Raw genomic sequence first — 24,653 nt, forward strand, 5'->3', positions numbered from 1 at the left:
TACCCACAAGAAAGCAGGAGAGGGGCACGGCCATGTAGTGATAGGACAATGTGTAGAGGGTAGATTTAGATTAGATATAAGAATTATATTCATCACTCTGGTGATGGGAAACACTGGAACACGTTGCCCAGACAATTTGTAGATTCCTCAGTACTGTAGACGTTTAAGGCCAGGTTGAATGGGAGTCTGAACAAACAAATCTGGAGGAAGGCGTCCCTGTTCAGGGCAGCAGAATGGAAACAGATCTTTATGGCTCCTTCCAACTCAAATTATTCTATGATTAAGAAGGAAAATATTTTGATCTCTTTTTTTTTATTCCTTGATAACATGCAGTTAGTATCTTCTTTAAGTAGAATCATTTGTGAATGTCTTGTGAGAAAAATGGAGGATTCTGTACAGTCTTACGTATAAAAATGTCATGAAATTGCCTTGTCTTGAAATTTCTTCAGATTACAATCCCTGAATTTGCAAAAAATTCGAAATGAAATTAATGTCCATGAAAAATATATTTTCAGACTTACTGAAGTAAACCTTCATAACTATGTAGCAAGTTGCCACCCAAATCACAGTTATATCCATCCATCCATATCACTGTTATTACATTAGCTTGTTGTGACAGAATAGTACTGCCATTAGAGGAATATTCAAGCTGCCTTTCATAAACTAAGATAATAGCTTGTTTCCATTAGCTGCTATGCTCTATGCCAACTGTCTCCATGAATATTTTCTCCTCTTACACACACACACACACACACACACACACACACACACACACACACGAGGTAGAAAAAGGAACTGTGATCTTTTTGAAACACTGATATTTTACAGATCACAGAATCACAGAATTGTAGCGGGTTGGAAGGGACCTCTAGAGATCATCAAGACCAACCCCCTGCCAAAGCAGGTTCCCTACACCAGGTCGCACAGGTAGGCATCCAGGCAAAACTTGAATATCTCCAGAGAAGGAGACTCCACAACCCCCCTGGGCAGCCTGTTCCAGTGCTCTGTCACCCTCACCATAAAGAAATTCTTGCACACATTCATGTGGAACTTCCTATGCTGCAGCTTAATGTCCGTTTGCCCTTGTCCTGTCTCCACGTACCACTGAAAAGAGACTGGCGTCACCACTATGGCCCCCACACCTCAGACATTTATAGACCTGGATTAGATCCCCTCTCAGTCGTTTTTTCTCAAGGCTAAATAGACCCAGTTCACTCAGCCTTTCTTCATAGGGGAGATGCTCCAGGCCCTTCACCATTTTTGTGGCTCTCCTCTGGACTCTTTCCATGTCTTTTGTCCCTGTCTTTTTTGTACTGGGGAGCCCAGAACTGGACACAGTACTCTGGATGAGGCCTTACCAGGGCAGAGTAGAGGGGGAGGATCACCTCCCTCTACCTGCTAGACACGCTCTCTTTAGAATTTATTTTCTTTTTCAAGACTGTTGTGCAGTATAGAGAGCAAATTTTACATAATGGGCAAGCAGTTGCATTACGAGACTCAAATTTAAAGTTTGAATTAATTGTCCAGAAAAAAACTGTGTGATATCACTGATAAGTAAGTCATATCTTCTTTGTTGTCATTATCTTGTAAATAATATCAAATTTTCACTAATAATTTTAGATTTCCTAGTATGTTCAGTAATATTTTTTCTTTCATTCAGTTTTTAATACCATGACAAGAAAATGAATAGAAGATAAAAACACACTTTGCAATGAAAATAGTAAGAGCTCTCTTAACTTTACTAATAACTGCAGTTACCATAATGTAGACATTTACATTTGGTGACTTTTTCCTGTCTAATAATGAAAATTTATATTACTGATCAGGATCAGATGAATTGTTAGTTTTTATCTGAATAACTGCTTTTAAGTCTTGAAGCTTGTCCGGTAAACATTTAAACACATATTCACCTTTCATATATACTATATATTTCTACATCTGCACATGATTAATACTTTTAAAACTGGACTAGAAAGTTAGACCCGTCACATTTTTATTTTAATATGTAAATATATAATTTTTAGGGAAAAAAAAAGAAGTAAAAATAAAATGGAATCTCAAAAAGGAGATTTTACTTCAAGTCCACAAGCCCTGATATTAATGCATTATTCCTTCTGTGTGATGAATTATCACAGAAAGCAAGTGAGCTAGAAATTTTTTGACTGCATGTAATATTTCTCTTTTCAATTATCTATGTTTGAATTTTCAGTACAATGTGGGATCTATAAACTAGAAGATAGGAAGGAGAGAAATGGTAACTAGCTTTTACTTCAGAAACAAGAAACAGGGATTACTTATCCACAGGGTGAAACAAATGGCAGTGTAACATGACTGACATTTAAAGGTATGTCTGATTCTTGGTTTCCAGTCACTTAGTGTTCCATGGAATTTCAGGATTTGTTTTATTTTCTAAAGAAACATCAGAGATCTTACAAGAATGAACTATGAATTATCAATGAGAGGAAAATACATACGAGTTTCAAGTTCTACAAGCGGTTTTGCAAAGCCTATACTTATGTCTATAAAGTCATGGTCAAGGTAACCGTGTTTATGTAAATTTGATACTGAATTTTAAAATTTTGGATTAAGTGCTACTTTTACTCAATCAAGTAAATAGGGAAGTATGCATCATTATTTTCAGACCACAAGAATTCAGGAAGGAGGAGGTTTGAGTGGAAGCTTGGCACATATCAAGAGTAATGACTGGATGGTCCAATCTGAGATGCAACTAGACTTCAAGATAGAGATTTTTTCAAGACAGATGATAAAACTGGACATAGATGTTGCTTGGATTAGTACAACATACATTTTTTAAAATGAATTTAAAGCACAAGTCACACAGTATAAAATGCAAATACACACTTCACATATTAGTATGGGCAATACTTCACTACTTAGATGCAATACAAAGAGCTCCATGTGGTTGTAATGGAATAACTCTACTAGAAAATCCACCAGATTGACACCCACAAGCTGTGAACAAAAACAGGTGACCACCACGTTAATGCTGTAGTAGCATCATTAGTCTAATCTGCTCCACAGCAAAATATTTCAATTAAAAAAAAAAAATAGTTCTTTACAAAAGAAATTCTGTTCATTCCACCACTGGCAAATGAACAAGCTGAACCTAGCATACGGTCGAATACTTGCCACCTGTGATCAAATGCACTGTCCACAGTTGCATGATGTATTTTACCACTGTTTATTTCTCAGATTGACTCTGTCTTCAGGGGTTTTCATTTATTTTCTAACTCTCTGTCTTATTAATCACATTCTTCTGAGGAAGGGAGCTACCGGCACTCAGGTTCTTTCCATGTCTTACTGATAGGCATGGCATTACTTTCCTTACACAGATCAGGAAAGTCCTCCAAAGATTTTTCAAATACCCTTCTCAGCTCTGCATCTCTCATTTTTTTCTCTCCAGGAAGCCACCAATCAGAACAGAACAACTGCTAGAAAGCACAAATGCCACTTTTTGTCTGCTTCCTGAACTGAGAGAAAGGGGTAGGAGGACACCAGTTATGTTTTCATATAAATAAATCAGAGGTCAACTACTGAAAGAGGAAAACCTATATCTTATGAACACTTTCTACACTACAGGAAACATTCAAACCACAGTATAAAAAAAAAAAATAAATAAGGCAAGCATAAGGATTTGCTCAGAGATTTATTAGTATATTACCTGCACCAGTAGTAGATACAAGTTTTGGCTTGCTGCGTGCTCCATCACCTTTTGTTGTGTAGGCTGTCACAGTAAAGGAGTATGTAGTGTCAGGCTGAAGTCCAGAAATTATCATTTCCTAAAAAGAAATTAAACAAGAAAAAAATATTAAAAATTGATTGATTTCTAGGAGTGTACTGAATCTTTAAGACAATTTCTATATGATGCACACAGCACATGCTTTGGTGCTACTGGAAGAACAAGCAAGCATTTGAGAATGTCAACAGACTGTTATATGTAAAATAGTGCAATAATTCCCTTCCTTAAAAAATTAAAGCATGCTTTTAAATAGAATGCTCCAGGTAGTTTAAGACGCAAGGTTAGTGTCTAAATGGTGTGAACAGTGAATAAGCCCTTATGAAATACATTGCCAGAGGAACCTTACTGATATTGTGAAGTGTGTGCATATGTAGAAACAAAACACATTTTAACTCAGACATTTAAAGGACAGCACTGACATAGTTATAAAGTGCCTACAGAATAAGTACATTGCAGTTGTATCCATATTTCTAATGTCATTGTGGTTCAGCTGTGTAAGAAAACCTCTTTAGTCTCATAGCACTTTATTTTCAGTCTATATTCCTGGTTGGAATGTACATCTAAAGATCTCAAAGGGCTTGAGAAATAGTTCAGTCTTAAAGTCTAGAAGAGCAAACTAAAACACCATAATAGGATCACTGACTAAATATGACAAATAAGAAAAAGCAGCTATAAAACAAACAACTTTTTGGCTAGTACATGCATGCACACACACATACGATGGTGACTTCAAGGCCAGCCATCTGAGATGAATGTTACAAGGGCATGCAAAGGAAGTTGAGACTCAATACTCACAACGTAAATAATTTCATATATAAATATAAAAGGACAGTATTTACAAGTAACTAAAAGGTCATAAATTCTTGACTCATCTGCTTCCAGTCTGTGACCATTAGATTACTCCTGTGCATTTTCACATGCTGAATGTATTTATGTTAAATTTCACTGCTATCAGAGAGATGGTATACGTATTTATCAAACATAAGACTTAATATAAAGAATTATGGATCAAACTAACCACAGGACATGGATTTTTCCAGATACTGGCTATGAGCTCAGTACAGAGGTGGAAAGAACTTGGCATTTTATTTGCCATCCTTTATTAACAATGCAGGAATAACAAGCTAATGTGCAGTAGGAACAAGAAAAAAAAAATTAAAAAAAAAAAAAAAATCACACCAACAGAAATCAAATAACAGACCAAAAGAGCAACAATAACAACAAACACACCAATCCACCACCAAAACCCTGCTCCTTAGAATCTATCTCAGAATGGAAGTGAGCCTAAAATCCAAAATCATTAATACACATTTTTCTTCTGCCAGAGGGACTCTCAAACTGATATTAGCAGAATAAAATTGCAAAATAAAATAATAATAGTAATTAAAAAAAAAAATCACCTTTTTTAAACAGTGATGAAGCTATCATCCTCATTTAAAACAAGCTGTACTTCATGGTGTAACAGAGATACGACTGCATGTAGTGCTGTCATTTAGAAGTCTGACTTGGATAGAGCAAACATGCAGAATATAGGTATAAACAATGCAGGGCTTTTGACATTAATGCTAGCATGTCTAATACAGTTACTGAATTATCCAAAAAGAAGTACAACTAACTTCAACCTTTAGCTACAAAAATAAAAGTTACACTTCAAAATAATAGAGAAACTTTCAATTATTTGCAATTCCAAACCAATCTGGCTTTATTATTCTAACAGCATTTTTTAAGAAGGAAATTGTGAAGCAAGGTTAGTAACAGCCTAAAAATAAGAAAACACAAACCATTTATGTGAATTTCAAGATCATGCTAATTCTCTGAACAAACAACAAAAAATCCCCACTCCTCTTGCTGAGGGGAAAAAAGAAGTGCCATACAGGAAAAAATCTGAATGTTGGTGCATGCATCTTTACACATGACAAAAGAAAAAAAATAATAATTTGAAAAATCAAAGGAGGCTACAAGCAAAACAAGAAAAATATGAGATGAACAAAAAAAAAAAAAAAAAAAAAACAACAACAAAAAAAAAAAACACTCATTTATTCTGGCCAGTCAAAAACTACTCACATGTTCAGTAGTATCATCATATTCCCACTGATTGAGAGTAAAGAACATTGGAAAGAAAAACAAAAGAAGTGAAAAGAATATGTAGCCTGGTTGAGTTAATCTTTTCTTCTTAATAGTACAATAATTAAGTAAGATGTCTGGAAAAATCGTGTAGAATTTAAGTTAATTGTGTAGACTCATGTAGAATGTGGTTAATGAAATCAGGCCAGGCATTTTTAATTCCACATCTGCTCCCCTCAAAAAAACATCTATCTCTCTTTCCTTAAAAGACAGAAAAATTAATGAATCTTCTTATATCACATGTTAATATTTTATGATGGATTGTATTAGCAAAAGCCACAGAGACAAGATTAAATTCTATGTGGTTTATTTAATCACGTTACCAGACTATATGCTTTATTTTCTCCAAATTAATTCAATGCCTTATTAATAGCATAATGCCATGATTTTTTAGACTTGAAACCTAACCAGACCAAGGTCGTATACAGTCAAGGTCTTTGTACTCTGTACAAGCCCTGATCATGTATCATAAAAATAAATGAAGGGAGGAGTACTGAAAGGAGAAAGGAGGTGACTAACTTGAATGTCAATTCAAAGCCGAATTTGAATAAAAGGAACAAAGGCTATATAATATTTGAACTCCAATATCACACCTAGACTTCCCTTCTAATATTCCAGCATTTAAAATTATTTTATACCATGTAGAAGCTAAAATTGCAAACCGGAGCAAGAAAGGAGAGAACTAAAGTGCAGAATGATTTTTTATTCTGTCTCGTCTCTCTTTTCTCTTTCTACTTTCAAAATCGTTTCCATCTTTCTCCTCACTGAATTTAATCTGCAAGAACATTAAATTTTGAGAAATAGATTTACATTTTATTTAAGTACATTAAGTAGAGATTGATAGACAGGGAGGCAAATGATTAATAATGGCTTTTGGGAATTGAGATAACACTTAAAGAATTGTCTTGGCAGCAAAATGGTGTACACACAAGACCTGATCTCAAAGTGGTGCTACAAAGCTAAAAATTAGAACTAAGCCTATAAGAAAAAAAGAGAAAACAACAACAAAAGAAGCCAAAATAAATTTATATATTCAAATGAAAGACTAGAATTTTTCTCTTTATGTTAAATTTCTTAATTTCTTAGGATCTGCAGTCCTTAAATTGGCCTAGTTGCAAGAGGTATAATAGTTTCCAGACTGACTTGTAACTCCAGTGCTAGAAGCCTTGGGAACTTTCAGTTTGAGTAATAGCATATTCCAATCAGTGAAACTCTATTGCTGACAATATTAAAGCTTAATGTTATCAGACTTCCATCATGTCTTATAATTTATAAAACAGATATGCAAGTTCACATATCAAACCTATTAATATGAATACTGACAAACATAAATACCTCACTGCTTTTTAAGGTCACAAAAATAAATTCATTTCTTCTGAACTGTGTGATAAGGTATACACAATTATGATAGAAATACAATAGTAGTGGTTTAAGAAAGGTAGAGATTTGGCTCTAGGCTCTCCATATAAATAAATAAATACTGGGTGGTTTAATCAGTGCAAATTTTGTTCCATTGGCTGTGACCTGCCCAAATACTTCTGTGTCTGTACAGCTCTAAGCATAGCTATAAGAAGTCCCAAGGCTTATGGGAACCAGCAGAATGACATAGCTTCGGGTATGTGCCTGTACAAAAGGGTGACTATGTTTAGTCTAAGAATCTTTAAATGTAAATATTTTGGAAAGAGAAGAGATGAAAAAAATGTAGCTAGTAGAATAAAATATGGAAAGATCTAAATAGTTGTTCAGAAAACTGAAAGTATTCATTACAACACTTAAAATATGGGATGCTCTAGTTACCTGTGCATCAGCCAGCATGATGTCCTTCAGCATGGGCTGACCCCTTGGCTCTCCATTTTCCATTCTTACATAGTGGACCTGGTATCCTCGGATCTGACCATGCTGCTTATTGGGTACAGGTGAGCGCCATGACACTTTAACAGCAGTAGAGTTGACAGCCTCTACCTCGACTTTGCGAGGAGGACCACTAGGAACTGGAACAACATCATTGGATAAAGCAAAATTACAGGCACCTGTCCCACCCATGACTTTTGCCTTTTTTTTTTTTTTAAAGGGGTAGACTCACTATGTTTTCTCTGAAGAATACAAATGGTTCAAATGGTTCAGCAAATATAAATGTTCAATCAATCTGCTCTACCTTTCAGTGAAAAGACCAAAAAACATGACTGATGCAAAAAAATGGAAGAAAAAAGAGTATTAGAGAAATAGAAAAACATGTAAAAATGCACAAAAGCCAAGGAAGATGCTTTGAGAGTCAAAGCATTACAGTACAAAGAGGTATTGCAATCACTGAAATAATAACAATAATAAAAACACAGAAGATTTCCAAAAAAGTTTCCCTTAGATTTGTTTGACAAGATCTTTTTTTGTTTGTTTGCTTGCTTTTTTCCTTTTTTCTTTTTTTTTCTTTTTTTCTTTCTTTTTTTTTTTCAGTAGTATAAAAAGGAGGTTGATAATAAGGCTGTCTTCTGTCATTTCAAAGCATAGAAGAAAACAAAACATGTGGAGCATCAGCTTTTTGAGATAAAAAACAAAGCAAAACAACAACAAAAAAAAAAGGAAAAAAAGAAAAAACCTAAACAAAAAAAAAAAAAAAAAAGAAATTAAAAGTCAAAAATTACAAGACAGAAGAAGAAAGCAGTTAAAAATACATGAAGAACATTTTGGACATTTTTAAAAACAATGATAAAATCGAGGAAAAGGTAGGAAGACTTTTCCCCTATGTTATTTTAACTTTGAAAGAGGAGAACGACGAACATGGAAGGGCTCAAAAGGTCAGTAGAGTCACTCCATTGACAAAAAAGTTGTTTTCTTTTAAAAAGTAAAAATACCATGGAAATAAATGAAGCACAAGTCTTTGTTTGAAAATTAACCCTGCAAATTGTGATAACATCTCTGATTTGAGGAAAAAGCAGCAAAAAGTACTGTTAGGTTATTTAAAATATAGCAGATCGAGAGAGGTGCAAACTCATGTAGAGGAGGCAACATACCATCTTCATCTGTGCGAATCAATACTGCTAAGCTCTCTGGGCCAGGTCCAACATCAGTGTGGGCGGTTACAGAGATCCGGTACTCAGTCCATTTTTCCAGCTGTTCCAAAAGGTATTGGGTACTGTCCGAGGAAATTCCCAAAATTTCATGGGGTTTGACATCTTCTCCATCAATCTCAATGTACTTGATGGAGTATGCAGTGATAATGCCATTCTGGTTTTCCACTGGTGGAGGTTTCCAACTTACCAAAATGCTAGTGGAGCTGGGACTTGTGCAACTAATGTCTTGAGGAGGAGCTGATGGCTCTGGTTTCAGTAGTGGGTTAAAGGAGGATTTGAGTGAAAGGATAGAAGTGATTGAAAAAAAATGAACAAAAGAAAAAATAAAAATAAAAATAAATAAACAACAACAAAATGAAAGTAAAGACTAAACAGAAAAAAAAGAGTAGAAACTTAAAAAGCAAAATATCAGATAATCATATGCACCTTGGCTTATTAACATGAATAAACAGAAAATGAATAGACTAATTAAATAGTGAAAAAGCATGTAGGGGAAATATATGACAACGAAACCTCAAAATAACATTACCTACCTGTATTAAAATTCCTCTTGAAATAAAACAAAAACGTGACACTTCTATGGCTACTTATCTATCCTTGTAAACAATGCAATTAGTGCAAGTTATAATATTTTAAATTATACATTTTATATGTTTATTTGCAAATTTTGGATGTATTGCCTTTAGGTGGGCTTTCTTTCTATGAGAATATTTAGCCTCTTACAGAATGCATTTTAACTTGCAATAATGGCTAGAAATTACCCCCAAACATTTCTTGTAGCCTCCCCACTATCATAAAAAATGATTCTGTTTTACTTATTGACATTTTTACTCACTGAGTCTGCCTGACACATATTAACAACAAATGACATTTGAGTTGAAAGTATACTAGAAACATGCATTCAAAAGAAGATGAAAAAGTCTTAGTCAAAGATTTACCTACCAGGAACAGTGTCACGCTTGCTGATTCTGACTTTAACTTTTACTTACCATAGATCAGCTGTAAGCTTTATTTTTTTTTACTCCTCTTGGACACACCTTTGCTAGCAAAGAATAAATCCTACCAGTAATATAGGTTATTCTATGGGAAAAACAGATATCTGGACCCAGACACTGTGTCAAGAAAGCAGGTATTAATTTTACAAAGAGAGTTCACAACCTTGAGAGCCTCTTCTGTATTTCTGTCTTCTCTCTTGTATGGAAAACAAAGATTTTGTATGTGAGATCTGTATAAATGTTTTATTTATTTATTTATTTATCTTTTTATCTACTATTTTGTTCCCATTTCTAAAGGGGGAAGAGAAACAAATGGAATTTTGGTATTTATGCCAGGCACATCAAATAGATTAAAGTAATACAGAAAGCTTAGGACCCTGCTGTGACCTATCACATTTACAGATATATATTTCAGTTCCCTACAGTTCTTTTTACAGGGATCAATGGCTTTTCACTCAGTATGATACTCTGTTCTTCTGAAGGAAAAACGAGAGGGAACATGTCAGTATTTCAACTAACTAAAGGAGATGGATAGAGGAACAAAAAGGGAATTAGAGAATTTTTTGTTTGTTTGTTTTTCTTTTTTTAATTTTATCTAATTTAAGTTATAAAGTATTCAAAACATATTCATCCATTTTTGCCATGAATTTTTAAAGGAACTAAAATGGAAGCAAAATGTTCCTTTAGGATTCTACATGATAATAAATCCCTATAGCATCTTTCTCGAAATTGACAAAATGAATGGCGGTAAAGTATTTTGATGAACAGTGCTAATGAACTCATAGAATTTATCAATTTTTAATACTTGTTATTCTGCAAAATGCAAAGTATTGCTCTAATGTAACAGGATAATCTATAGGCTACCTGTATAAACAGTTTTATTAAAATGTATTTATTCTTATAATATGCAATGTTTAGACTTGTTGAAATCTTTTTAGAAGATAACAAGGGTCTGCTTATATACTACTGAAATCAATTAAATTTTATTAGCATCTGAAGGAATAAAGGCTCTGTATTGTTGTATTTCAGAAGGGAAAAATGGCAATGTGTTTAAATATAAAACTTGCATCCATGGCCTTCAAATGTTTAATCTCCATGCACAGTTTACATACCCTTCTCCGATTAAAAAGAATGAAAATTCTAAGCTGAAATGAGCATAGGAATAAATAAATACCCTTTTCTGCAGCAGACTATTGATTTTGGATTATTGAAGTCAAAATAGGCATTGACCCTAACTCTAAAACTAGTTTCATGCTATGTAATATTTTTATACATGTATTCAAAATGCCTTAGAAATACTTCAGAATAACACTTCCCTTTGGTTAAATTTAAGATACACGGCACTAAATCTCTTGTTACATTAATTATCATTAATAACACTAACAAATAATGTTGGAGTGATCATATTTGTCACAGAATACAATTTTTTTTAAAAAACATAGAAACATATGTAACAGAAGCATAGATTATTCTGTAAAACTAGCACTTCTGGAAATCATCCCTATGTACCTCATTGTTTTACTTGAGTACTAATTTAAATATGGAAAAATGCATGTATAATTCTAATATTTTGCACCGCATTTGCACCGACCCTACTGACATTTTTTCCATAAGCATCTACTTAAATAAATAAATAAATAAATAAATAAATAAATAAATAAATAAATGAAAATTTCTACTAGTGTAAATAATGAATGAACATTAAAAAAAAAGCCCTGATAATAAATATCTAATTTTAACTTAGGAAGAGTAGCTATTATAACAGTTATGAGGAAATTTTGATACACTCAGCAGCACCCTACAACTATAGGGATGTGCTCCAGTAGCAACATATTATTATAGGAAACATACATTGTGAGTGGCCATGTGGAGTTTTATGAGAGGAGGATTGTTATCTACACCTATTATCTACACCTACTGCATGCTAAAACATCATCCCACTATTCCCATTATAACATGAAAACAAAAGTAATTATGACAGTATAGTATTGTATCCCTTAATACTGTGTTTCCTTAAGTCTTTATAGTCTTTTTCTATAGCTATTGAAAAATCACACGTATCTTAAATTGATCACAATATTTTAAGTATTCTGCTGTATTAAGAACTGGGAATGCTACATTTTTTATCATTACACTTTCTTCTCTTGCTATCTTACTGGGTTACTTAGACAAACATCTTCAACAGATATAACAGGATAAAGTTAGCAAGGAAAGACACCTACTTGACTGCATGGTTCTTGCTGAGATTTCTGCTGTTGAAGCACCAAGTCCCTGTGGAGAACGTGCTGCTAGACGAAATAAGTACAGGCTGTTTGGCTTCAGGCCTTGGAGACGATAAGATGTAGTAGGTTCTGTGGAAACCCGTTGCTAAAGGGAAGTAATAAGACAGTTGAATGTCTAACGTGATTAATATTCACAGAATCCCAGAATCATTTGAGTTAAAGGACATCTAGTCCAACTTCTGCAATGAAGAGGGACATAGGTCAGGTTGCTCAGATGCCATCCAGATTGACTGTATGTTTTCAGGGACGGGGCATAATCCATCTCTCTAGGCAACCTGTTCCAGGATCTCAAGACTGTTAGTGTAAAAGACTTTGTTCTTGTATCCAATCAAAAACTAACCTTTTTGCTTTGAAACCATTTCCCCTCCTCCTATAATAACAGATTCTAATAAAGAGTCTGTTCCTTCTTTCATATAGCCCCCCTTCAGATACTGAAAGGCTGCTATCATTTGTCCCCAGGGTGCCCTCTCCTTTCTTTTCTAAAGGCTGAACATCTTTCAGCCTGTCTTTGTTGGGGAGGTGTTCCATCCCATGGACCCTCTGGACATTCTCCAACAGGTCCGTATGTCTCTTGTATTGAGATTCCACATCTGCATGCAGTACGCCTGTATGGTCTCACCAGAGCAGAACAAAGGGGCAGGATCACCTCCTTCAACCTGCTGGTCATAATTCTTTTGGTGCACCCCAGGATATGGTTGGCTTTCTGGGCTGCAAGGGCACTTCACTGGCTTATGTCCAGCAGCCCATCCACCGTATCCCTTCATACTTTCCATAGATAACTTTTTCAGTCAGAAATTCTGAATTATGTGTAGATATATATTTTTTTATAAATGTTACTATACTCTGACTATAGCCACTATAGTAACATTTTAACATACAAATTCAAGGAAAAATTATCAGAACAAAACCAAACTAAAAGAGAACAAAAAAAGAGTATGCTGCTTTTACAAATAATATATATTTTAAAGCAGGTAGCTTAATGGATTAAATTCGATACATAAATGTTGTTTATTTTTTCCAAAGCATAGAAGGCTATCAGTTCAATAATACAGCAAACATAACATGAAAGTCCTGTATGACATGAACTACAGGGACTTGTTTTGAGAGTAATCTTTGATTTAAGAACAACCAATAGTAAAATTTGTGTTCAAAATTTTAGGAAGAGAATCATTCTACAGGGTAATTCTTCTAAAAGGGACATCTAAACAGGTATCTATTTGGAGGATTAACATGCATTTGTCTCCCCCATAGAAATGCTTATGCTTGCATTTATTTATTCACTTTTTATGTGTGGAGCTGTCATCAACATAGGCTCAGCTGAAGTATCAGCAATGAGGGGATGATGTAGAAGAAATCAGTGTTGCTAACATTCTCCTTCTACCTTCTGAGGCTGACATCTATGACACCTACAGCACAGAGGCACTCAAAAATCTTTACAAAATAATGGTTTAGAAAAATTCCATAGTAACTATAAAACTTTAGAAGGAAAACACATTTTATTCTCAAAGATTACTTAAACAACATTTGAAAGCACCATATACAATGACAAAGAGAAATAGATATTATCTAGAGATGAAAATAGACTAATCCTTCAGGATTTTATGTCAAATTATTAACAAGAATTTAAAATATTCTGGATATTTTCACTTACCTCCTCCCCATGCTCCCCGTCTTTGTAAACCAATTCATAGCTGGAAATAGTATCAGAACGTGGAGGTGTCCAGGAAAGTAATATGCTTGTTTCAGACTCAGGCTCTGCCTTGAAGTTCAATGGCTGACCAGGGACTAGAGAAAAAGAGTTTAGCAGTGTTTTTTTGTTTTTTTTTTAGTAGTTGTTGCTGTTGTTGTTTGTTTCTATTTAAATAGATATTGTTAAAATTCTTTAAAATATTATCTGAATAATTCACACAATATTATAATTGAATTTACTGAACTTAATAGTAAATTAATCTGAACTCAGAAGAGAACTACAAGTTTAATTTCCGTATTACAAATTGCTATGGATTTCAAACAAATGCTTCACAGTTCAAATAATGCACAGAAAGTTGAAGCCTAGTATTGAATATCATTAAATTAACCCCTGTATGAAATAGGAAATGCATGTAATATGTGTAAGCATTAAAACACGTATGTGTATATAAAAAAGGCATATATGAGAAATGCTGGTCTTAGAGAAGATGGGATAGAAAACAGCATTAAAACAATTACATGTGTTAACTCACAAATAACTGACAAGTATTGCTGAACAAGTATTGTTCTTTAAGTACACTGAATGCTTTTACAATCAGAGAAGTCACAACTTACTGAAAAGATCTTGAGTAGTGTTCTTTTTAAGTGACATATTTGCACACTTGTAATGATTGGTATTTTTATAATATAGCTGGATTTCTAGAGATATTTTATTTGCGAGAACAAAATTACAACTTTGATTCTCTAAGTAAAGAATATCTTCAGTTTTTAAGTCTTGTGTAATGGTTGCAGAAACTACTTCCCTCATTTGCTGCTGAAAATTTATGCCAAATAACATTGACTGGGAAAAGGAGGTAAAATATATCCTGTAATTGGAGTATATACAATCTTTTTGGCATATAACTTCTAAAATATTAGTTTCGGTCAATATTGATGTTGTTAATGCATGAAACAATCTTCATCAGCATATCTATCTTTTCAAAAATAAAATGCAGCATGCTCTCATTTTAAAAGGAAAGAATATCAGATGTGATGCTTAGAAAGAACAGGTATGACAAGTATGATATGATAATAATTGTCTTGTTAACACTTTTCAGGGTAGAATTTTATTATAATAGTACAAGTATGCTTGTAATGTACAATAAGAGACTTAAAAATACCATGAAGCAAATTGTAAAAATAACTTATGACTATAATTATTTTCCCCAGACTTCTACAGAACATAATTCTGTAAATAACAGAATCTTTGTGTATGCTAGAAGAGGTCTGATATCTAATCTTTAAACAGAGAAATAAAATGTTTGTATAAAGTGCATAGTCAGGCTGCGTGGATTCTATGATGTCTTACCACTGATATTTATATTTCTTTTAGAAAAAAAGACAAAATAGAGAAAGAAATGTGTAGAATAACGTTGCCTATTTCTGAAGGAATGAGTGAGGGTAAGAAGAAAAGTCTCTTTACAGCAAGAAAGATGCATAGGAGTAACATGTAATTTTTCTAAAACTTAGCTTGTATAAAAAGGTAAAAAAAACCTTTGCCTCATAAAAGGCCACAAAACTTCGAACAGAAGCTTATGTTTTATGTGTCACGATATTTTTCTTGTGTTTTACATTTCCATTAATAATTGTGAGGAGAAGATGGAGGGCACAAGTGCCAAGTTTGAATTGAGCTAAGGAAGGGAACACTCAGTGCACTCAAGGGGCATCCTGCTCTGAAGAGGGAGATGGAAAATGAGGAGGAAGTGGTGGATGGAATGATGAGAATTCAGCAATATTGAGGCTGAGCACTGGAAAAGCAGAGATCTTGTAGGGATGGAGAGTAGGACTAATGGGGAACACTGGGGGATCTCATGGTTTTCGGACCTATATGCTGAGCAGTATCCAGTCATGCACCTGGCCAGCAACATGAGACAGAACTGCACAGGTTGGTGTGAGTGGGATACAGCCCTGACTACCAGGGAAGAGAAGGGGCTGTCGCCTTTATTCAGGTTCATTAAACCCCATCTGGGTACTGCATCCAGTTTGGGGCCTCCAATAGAGGAAGGATTTCTATAAACATGGCCAGGTTCAATGAACAGTCAGAAAGGAGAGACTGTGGGACTGTGGCTCATCCAACTGGGAGAAAAGGCAGCTTCAGGGGTACCCAGAGGCAGCTCTAACATCATCAGAAGGAAATGGTGCTAGGAGGAGATGGTACTAGGCTCTGCACATGGTGTCTGGCAACAGCATGAGAGGCAGTAGCACGAGATGAGATGTGAGAGGCTCAGACTGGAGCAGAGAAATAACCTTTTTCCCCAGCAAGACAGTCTGGCTGTGGAGATGGGATTTTTGCAGGCCAGGCTGTCTCAGGCGTGAGGCATTTCATGAAATGTTCTCTGGCTCTTGCTGAGCCTGCTGGGCTGGAGACCTTTCCTTTTGCCAGCATCAGCAGGACCCTGTGATACTGCAATCTATGTATGGAAACATGAACTGTAGAACATAGGCAGTAACTATACATGACCAGTAGGGTGACCCATATGATAGCTGCTACCATTAATTATGATAATAAATAGAGCAGCAAATGGAGAATAAAGGTTATTTCTTCTCTCTCTGCAGTAATATATTTTAAGAGCTTCATCCTCCCAGACTTCCTTTCAAATACAACTTTTTCAAACTGGACATCGCTTGAAGACAAGTGAACTTTCCAAAAAACTGGTGAAAAAAATCTTGATGTAAAACTTGAAAAAGAATCCCAGATATTTTACAGCCACAGTTATGCAAATCTGAAATTGAAAACACTAGATAGGGAAGAGAAGGAAGAAGGAAAATGAATACAGAGGTAAAAGAAACTTTTTCATGAATAACCACTTTTAGGGAAACTAATACTCAATTAAAAAAATAAAAGTAGAAAAGTGGAATAATAACTTTTGAACTATTAAGCTGAAGGAACTGGTACAGAAACTGAAAAATCTCTGTAAGTGGAATTTACATTATTTTTAAAATGTTTTTAATTACACAGATTAAATGGAACTTTCCATATTAGTGACACATGTGATCCAATCACAGAGTGGGATGTTTTTGTATGAATGTTGTCTCAGCACCGATTTTTCTGCTTTGGGGTCACTTGGCTCCATAAATGCATGTTGAAGACCACAGATTTTCTTTGCAGTGAGTATACATCTTAATTCTCACTTCTTATATTAGTGAAAGAACTTGAAAATTCTGGCAAAGTAGCAGTCTTGTTACAACACAGAACTGAACCATTAATTCATTTTCCTTAAGCTAAGTTTCTGTTTGTGTGTCTTGAAAGTCAGATATTCGACTTTTCACTGCTCTTTTCAGTATGTTCAAAAACTTGGTCTTCTATAACTGTTAAGATTCCTAAACTTCCATCTACAGATGATCTTTGGTTTAAAGTTAACAGCATGCTTTACTCTGCAATTTTCTTGTTTAAATAGGCATATATTTAGGGTATACACACATTATATAGAATATTTTTTCTGTCTCTATTTCTCCAAAAATCCACTACCTAATAAACTACCTCTGACTCTCCTCTCTTTCTAATTTGGGAAACAGAATAAGAACAAGATTATCTGAATTCCTTCACTAGTTATCTCCTTTTGCATGTTGAAAAAAAAAGAAAATAAAAACAGACAACTTAGAGAAGCTTAGAGGAGACTGAGAGGTGGCCTCATTGTGGTCCACATCTTCCTCATGAGGGGAAGCAGAGATGGACTGATCTATTCGCTTTGGTGACAAGTAGCAGAACTAAAGAGAGACACATGAAGCTAAATTGGGAAAGGCTCAGATTGGATAGCAGAAATATGTTCTTTACTGAGAAGGCAGTTGGACACTGAAACAGGCTTCCCAGATCAGTGTTCATGGCATCAAATCTGCCAGATTGCAAGACTCATTTGGACAATATTCTTGGAAATACTGCTTAATATTAGGAAGTCCTTTGTGGAAGCAGGAGTTGAAATAGTTGATCCTCACTGTCCCCTTTCAACTCAGGTTATTCTATGGTTCTATGAACTAACTTAAAGCTCAGATTTTTTCTCTTACATGGGAGACAATGTACATTGCTGACAAAGTACATGAATTTCTGACCAGTTTGAGTAAAGAAAGGAAATCTGACAAGATGCACAAAAACTGTGGACTGGGCAGACTAATGGAGATATACCAACGCAGTTTTCGTTTTCAGATGAATTAAAAAATAAACAGCAAGAAATATCATACTAAATCTAATATAGAAAATCCTTTATTCTAAAATTTATTGTTTGTAATTTAGTTTGCCTAAATACCCAAACAGTCCTGATTCTGTCTTTATTATATTCCTTTTATAGATGAATTCAATACAGAATAGGGGCACTGTTAAATGTAGATTCTGATACTGAGAGTCCCTTATGAAAAAGGTCAGTCTTATAGCTGTTTTCTGATTATTTAATTTTTAAAAATGGTGCCTTTTTACACTGAAGAGAACACTGACAAAAATAGCTAGGGAAAAAGACAGCTTTTCTTTCACAGTATTTAAATATGAAGGTGAAAATAAAACTTTATTTTGATGTTTGGTCTTATGATGAATATTTCCTTCTCTTCCCCTCAAAGTTTAAGTTTCTAGTCAATAGTTTACACAGAAATCCAGTTTTCAATTTCAAGAGTTTCTACTGATCAGTAAAGCGAGAAGCCACTAACAGAGTCCTTTCAAAGAATCATTCTGCCCCACTAACAAACAAAAGATTCTCATGAATAGGCTTTCCTGAACAAAATTTTTTAATCCAAAAATAACCAAATTGAAACACACATAAGTGACAAGAAAGTTTTGAAGGATACTAAGATTAAGGAGGTTGCAAGTCACAGTATGAATCAGATTTTTTTAATTTTTTTTTTAATTTTTTTTTTTTTTTTTTTGCATATTCATGCTAGTATCTCCCAAAGTAATTCTGATTTCTAAGTTACATATTTATACATTACAGGCTTATGTGCTTCAGAAAAAGAAAACAATCAAATCCCAATCACCATCCTATTATTATTTTTACATATGGTTCTACTAAATTCATTTCTTCTGTTCATGATACATAAAAAATTTATCTGGCACATATATATTTATGTGGATGACATTCAGACTGAGAAATGAAAACAATTATATTTAGATTTAGATTACAACAAATCTGGTATAGGACATTTCTTTCTGCAGTGCTCAATAAATAGATGAATCATAGTTTTTAAAGATACACGGAACAAGAACTCTGCACTACACATTCTTATATATTTATCTCTTAGGACTTTAAAAAATCATTTGCTTTCAAGCAAAAGTATCAGTGCTTAAAAATGCCACTTGTGTGCCACATTTTTAGTTTTGTTTCGATTTTCATCATCTCACATAAACAATGTCATGTCAAACGTGAGTTGAGACACTCTCCTGCACTCTTAACATTGTCATAATTTCTTCAATTACTTCTTCACAGAATCACAGAATTACAGGGTTTGGAAGGGACCTCCAGAGATCATCAAGACCAACCCCCCTGCCAAAGCAGGTTCCCTAAACCAGGTTGCACAGGTAGGCATCCAAGTAAAACTTGAATATCTCCAGAGAAGGAGACTCCACAACCCCCCTGGGCAGCCTGTTCCAGTGCTCTGTCACCCTCACCGTAAAGAAATTATTGCACACATTCATGTGGAACTTCCTATGCTGCAGCTTATGTCCATTTCCCCTTGTCCTGTCTCCACGTACCACTGAAAAGAGACTGGCCTCACCACTATGGCCCCCACACCTTAGATATTTATAGACCTGGATTAGATCCCTTCTCAGTCGTCTTTTCTCAAGGCTGAACAGACCCAGTTCACTCAGCCTTTCCTCATAGGAGAGATGCTCCAGGCCCTTCACCATTTTTGTGGCCCTCCACTGGACTCTTTCCAAGAGATCCCTGTCTTTTTTTGTACTGGGGAGTCCAGAACTGGACGCAGTACTCTGGATGAGGCCTTACCAGGGCAGAGTAGAGGGGGAGGATCACCTCCCTCGACCTGCTGGACACGCTCTTTTTAATGCACCCCAGAATGCCATTGGCCTTTTTGGCCACAAGGGCACACTTCTGGCTCATGGCCAACCTGTCATCTGCCAGGATGCCCAGGTCCCTCTCTGCAGAGCTCATCTCCAGCAGCTCATCCCCCAGCCTGTACTGGTGCATGCAATTATTCCTCCCTAGGAATAATTCAAATAATTACAACAAAAATCAGAAACAAATGGGCATGTTTAATGGAAAGTTTCTTTAATGCTATAACATATAGAGATTTTCTGAATTAACTTGAGCGAGTAATGCAACTTAGTTAGTCCAGCTGAATCTCAATGCTCAATATTTCAATTGCTTCATCCTTCCTTGGTGAAGCCGCTGACAAATTTGCTAATATAAGAATATAGGAACATGAACTTTGAGGGGAAGAGAAGGAAATGTTTATCATAAAACCAAACATCAAAATAAATACATAAAAGTTTTATGTTTACCTTCATGTTTAAGTATAGTGAAAGAAAAGCCCTGTCTTTTTGCCTAGCTGTTTTCAGCAGCGTTCTCTTCAGTGTAAAAGGATGTAGACAAGAAGCTCACTAAACCCTACGAGTATTTTTTTTTTCTATGTGCATTCCAAAAAGTCACATGTCAATATAAAATATAGTACCTTAAAAATTTTACAGAAGTCAAAATTACCTAGGTCTTTGTGTAACACAGCACTAAAAAAGTGTTCAGTTGCCATTCCTTATTAAAGGTGTATTGATGTCTACTTTGAATGAACAGTTTTGCATACAGACATAAAAACTGTAACTGTCTTCAATTATACTTAGATGTGCTTTTTTAAAAAAATTGAGGAATGCTACAATTCTTCAACAGAAAGCATCCTAGCAATAAAAATCCAAGAAGTATCATACAATATTTCTAGGTGACCTACAGTAACTCTCAATCCAGGTTTCTCTAAACCACTAGACAAATCTTTTATTTCTTGTTGCTATAATGAAACATGTTCTGCAGTGTAGCTCCACCAGAACTTCTCACTTCTGATTTCATAAAAATTCTTGTCAATATTATTCACTATGCTAGTTTGTCTTTTGCTAATAAAACTAATTCATAGATCTAAAACTACTGTGCAGAACCCAAACAAACTAACTTCATGCATAAAACAAGGAAATTATGATCTTGTGGGATGCTGGCTGTATTTGTTATTATAAATAAAACTGTAAAGAAATGCCTGCACGTGCTTACATAAGGGCAGTTTTGGGTTTGGTTTGTTTTAAATGCTTCCTTGATTTATGTGTTTTCAGAACATGACCAAGTATTTGCATATGCATGCAATGCACATATATTTTAACTTTCCAAGAGCAAGATTCAATAGAATGATAACACATAAGGAAGATATGTGCTTCTTAAACAAAACATACTATCTCAGTCAACTTTTCAAAGAAAGCTTTTAAAGACTACATGATAGCGCTGGTACACAGGTCACTGCAAAATAGAAACTGTAACGTTATTTGGGATGAAGTGAAAGAAAGTGTAAGGAAAAATTTTGTCTCTTCAACGGTAACTTGCACTGTGGAATTGAGAAGTTGTTATCCAAAAGAGCTGCCCTGAATGAACTATGCTTATTCTACTCCCTCCTGTCCCCCTCATATTTTGTCCACTATAGCCTTACCTCCTGTTTGAGTGATGACTTGAATGTCACTGGAAAGTGGTCCATCCCCAACAGAAGTAAAAGCAAGAACCTTCACAGAGTATGTTTTCTGGGGTACGAGATTCCCAATAGTAGTGATATGGCTGTCAGCTACATTGTGTTTCAGCCAGCTGTTGACATGTTGAGTAGGATCCATAGTATAGTAAACTCTGTAACCTTGTATTTGTCCATTAGGTTCCTCAGGTTCTTCCCACTGTACCAAAATGGTGGTAGAGCTCAACATACGGGCCTGTACATTGCGTGGTGCACTTGAAGGTGCTTGCTCTGAAGTCCTTGTTGACACAGGCTCACTGGGTGGCCCTCGCCCAATGTTATTTACAGCAACTACTCGAAATTCATACTCTGAATATGGGCTTAGTCCAGCCACACTATAGCGTGTTGTGGCAACACCATCAATTTCTTTATATGGCTCCTCAGAGTTCTTGGGCTTGTGTTGAATTATGTAGTAAGAAACTGGCTCAGGATTTCCAGAGTCCCAAGTCAGTGTTATGCTTGTTGCTGTGCTTTCTGTCACCACAGGTGTTCCAGGAGGTTTAGGTAAGGCTGAAGATGAATACCAAAAATTAAAGTTAACATGGTATAACAGCAGGCATTAATTTTTATATTAACAGGTCTAAAAGTACAAACAAACAAATTAAAAAACAGGAAGATTGTAATGGCGAGAAAATGTGATTTATTCAGAGCAAGATTCTGGCAATTATGATTTTCTCCAGCAGTTTATCAGAAAAAAATCCAGGTCTGTAGTAAAAGGCTTATTAATATAAAGCCATGATACTGTCTTTTTAGACAAATCCCTTAATCATATGCAGAAGAATAAACTTATAGACAGTCAGTGGTCCATTGCAGTTTAATTTTCAAATATTTCTGGAGCTTCTGACATCCACTAACTCAAGAACAAGATAACCGAACACCCAAAAACTTTAAAAATCAAATGACTGTCTCTTAACTGTTTGTGCAGTTGACAAATACATGCAAGATTATTAAGTCTTTTATTTACTTTAAATGAAAGCTGAGAACTAAACATGGAAGAATAATGGAATACTGCAATTAAACTATCAGTATCAATATTATTACTGTCTGAATCTATTTTTTGTCTTGCATTATTGATTGGTTGGAGATTTCTTAGTTTTCTCCAGTAGAATTTATTTGCTCAGAATATGGACAATGAAATAAAAGAAAGATGAGACTATTTCCAAAAGTGTGTACTTGGGATATACCTTTGACAGTTATCTGTGCTATTGCTTCTATAACACCAAGGGTAGACATAGCAACACAAGTATAGTTTGCAGACTGCCTGACATCGTTAAGCTCAAGGACGTTTCTCCCTATTGGCATATCATCCTCAGGTGTCAAATCTTCTGCTCCTAGCATCCATTTCACATATGGCATTGGTGACCCCACTGCAACACACGTGATATTTACACTCCCGCCAGGCATGATCTCATGATTGGTGGGGGGGATCGAGAACCTTGGTGGGACCCGTCGAACTGGAACAAAACACACAAAAAAGTAATAACATATACAAAAAAAGAAACTGAATCTTGCATACAGACTACATACAGTGTACAGACAGTCTTATGTCTTAATGTGTTATTCTGATTGGTCAGAAAATATGTAGAAAATAAATACAAGACTAAAATACAAGAATATTGTCTGCACACAATATCAACCATTCTATAATTACATGATGTTATCATTAGACACATTCGTACACAGGCTGATTCAGAGCTATTAGGGCCCCCACATATAACTAACTACATACTTACAATTCACAAACACCATGCAAAAGATATACGCACACACACGCACGCACGCACACACGCGCACACATATATATATGCATGTATTTCCTATGTGTATACATATATATATGCATAAAAGAAAACTGGAGAGTAAACAGCATGTTTGAATTGATTACCAAAACCAACTCCAATGCTGTGTACTTCCAGCTGATGTGGATAAATGTGCTAGACCACATTGTCACATCAATCCTGAAACACATTGCCTACAGTACACTTAAAGTGCAATTTCACTGCTTTCAGACGCAAAGTGGATGCAGCCTCAAGACCTCACACTAACATTGAAACAAACAGAAATAATATATACAATTACACACATACAAATATATATATATATACACATATATATACATGTACATACTCATATATATACGTATATATACATATATATACATATATGTATGTATATTGTCACAGAAAAGAAACTAAGCAAAGCCAGTACAAAGTACTGGATTTGGTCATGCAGGCAAGCCAATGACAGAATCAACTGAGAATCATGCTTAGGAAAATGTTTGAGTAAAATTGCAGAAAGAAAAGGAACTCAGAACAAAAACATATTGGGTAAGGAAAGAAAACTTGAAGGAGTTGGGGATGGGATAGGCTGACAGTTACAGGAGTTTAAGAGGAGGATAGAGTTTGAGGGAGAGGGAAATTAGATTAAGTGTAAGTGGTTAAAAAGCAAGGGCTACTGGGAAAATAGCAGAACATTTCACATTCAGAATTCCATTATGCTCACAGTTAAGGGAAAACAGAGTAAGCTATAAGGAGTGATAATATCAGACATCCGTGTACTGATAGCAAGGAATAGTGACCTTAAACATGTAGCAGGACATAGCACTAACAGAATAGTTAGTACTTAAGCAAACACAGCACCGAGAAAATTACCCGGCAATAACAGATCAGTGTTCCTGCTTCTAATATTTTCAGTGTTGTGCACATGTGTGTGGGATGCAGAATAGAAAAGGGTAGCTGAGAGAGGTGGGTTTCATTGGATCTTCATTGGATAATGTGTTTATTTGGGTTTAATATACACTAATCATTAAGACAGTTTTAATTTAAATAAATTAAATACTATGAGTGAGCAAAAAGAAATAAACAAAACAAAACAAAACAAAACAAAAAAAAAGAACTCTGTATTAGACTGAAACCTTCCCACTGGATTTAATTAAATTTCTGTGATCTTCTATGGGTTCAAAAAGGGCTTAATGCAATGGCCTCATGAGTGAATGACAGGCAGAAGGGGA

General features: G+C 35.0%; 1 protein-coding gene across 14 annotated transcripts in view; it reads right to left on the reverse strand.

Annotated features, from left to right (window-relative positions):
• Positions 1-24,653, reverse strand: part of PTPRD (protein tyrosine phosphatase receptor type D) — a 1,217,200-nt gene that overhangs the window by 123,455 nt on the left and 1,069,092 nt on the right. For 5 of the 14 annotated variants that reach the window (XM_048930984.1, XM_048930983.1, XM_048930982.1 and 2 more), the window contains 8 exons: positions 22,828-23,097; positions 21,572-22,153; positions 13,881-14,014; positions 12,170-12,314; positions 8,893-9,198; positions 7,682-7,875; positions 5,825-5,851; positions 3,683-3,800 (listed from right to left, as the gene is read on the reverse strand). In XM_048930984.1, the coding sequence (XP_048786941.1) occupies positions 3,683-3,800; positions 5,825-5,851; positions 7,682-7,875; positions 8,893-9,198; positions 12,170-12,314; positions 13,881-14,014; positions 21,572-22,153; positions 22,828-23,097 (1,776 nt within the window). The remainder of the gene's footprint in view (positions 1-3,682; positions 3,801-5,824; positions 5,852-7,681; positions 7,876-8,892; positions 9,199-12,169; positions 12,315-13,880; positions 14,015-21,571; positions 22,154-22,827; positions 23,098-24,653) is intronic. The other 9 variants (XM_048930990.1, XM_048930989.1, XM_048930993.1 and 6 more) reach the window with 4 other exon arrangements.

The sequence above is a fragment of the Lagopus muta genome, chromosome Z (assembly GCF_023343835.1).
Source record: "Lagopus muta isolate bLagMut1 chromosome Z, bLagMut1 primary, whole genome shotgun sequence".
Lineage (NCBI taxonomy): Eukaryota > Metazoa > Chordata > Aves > Galliformes > Phasianidae > Lagopus > Lagopus muta.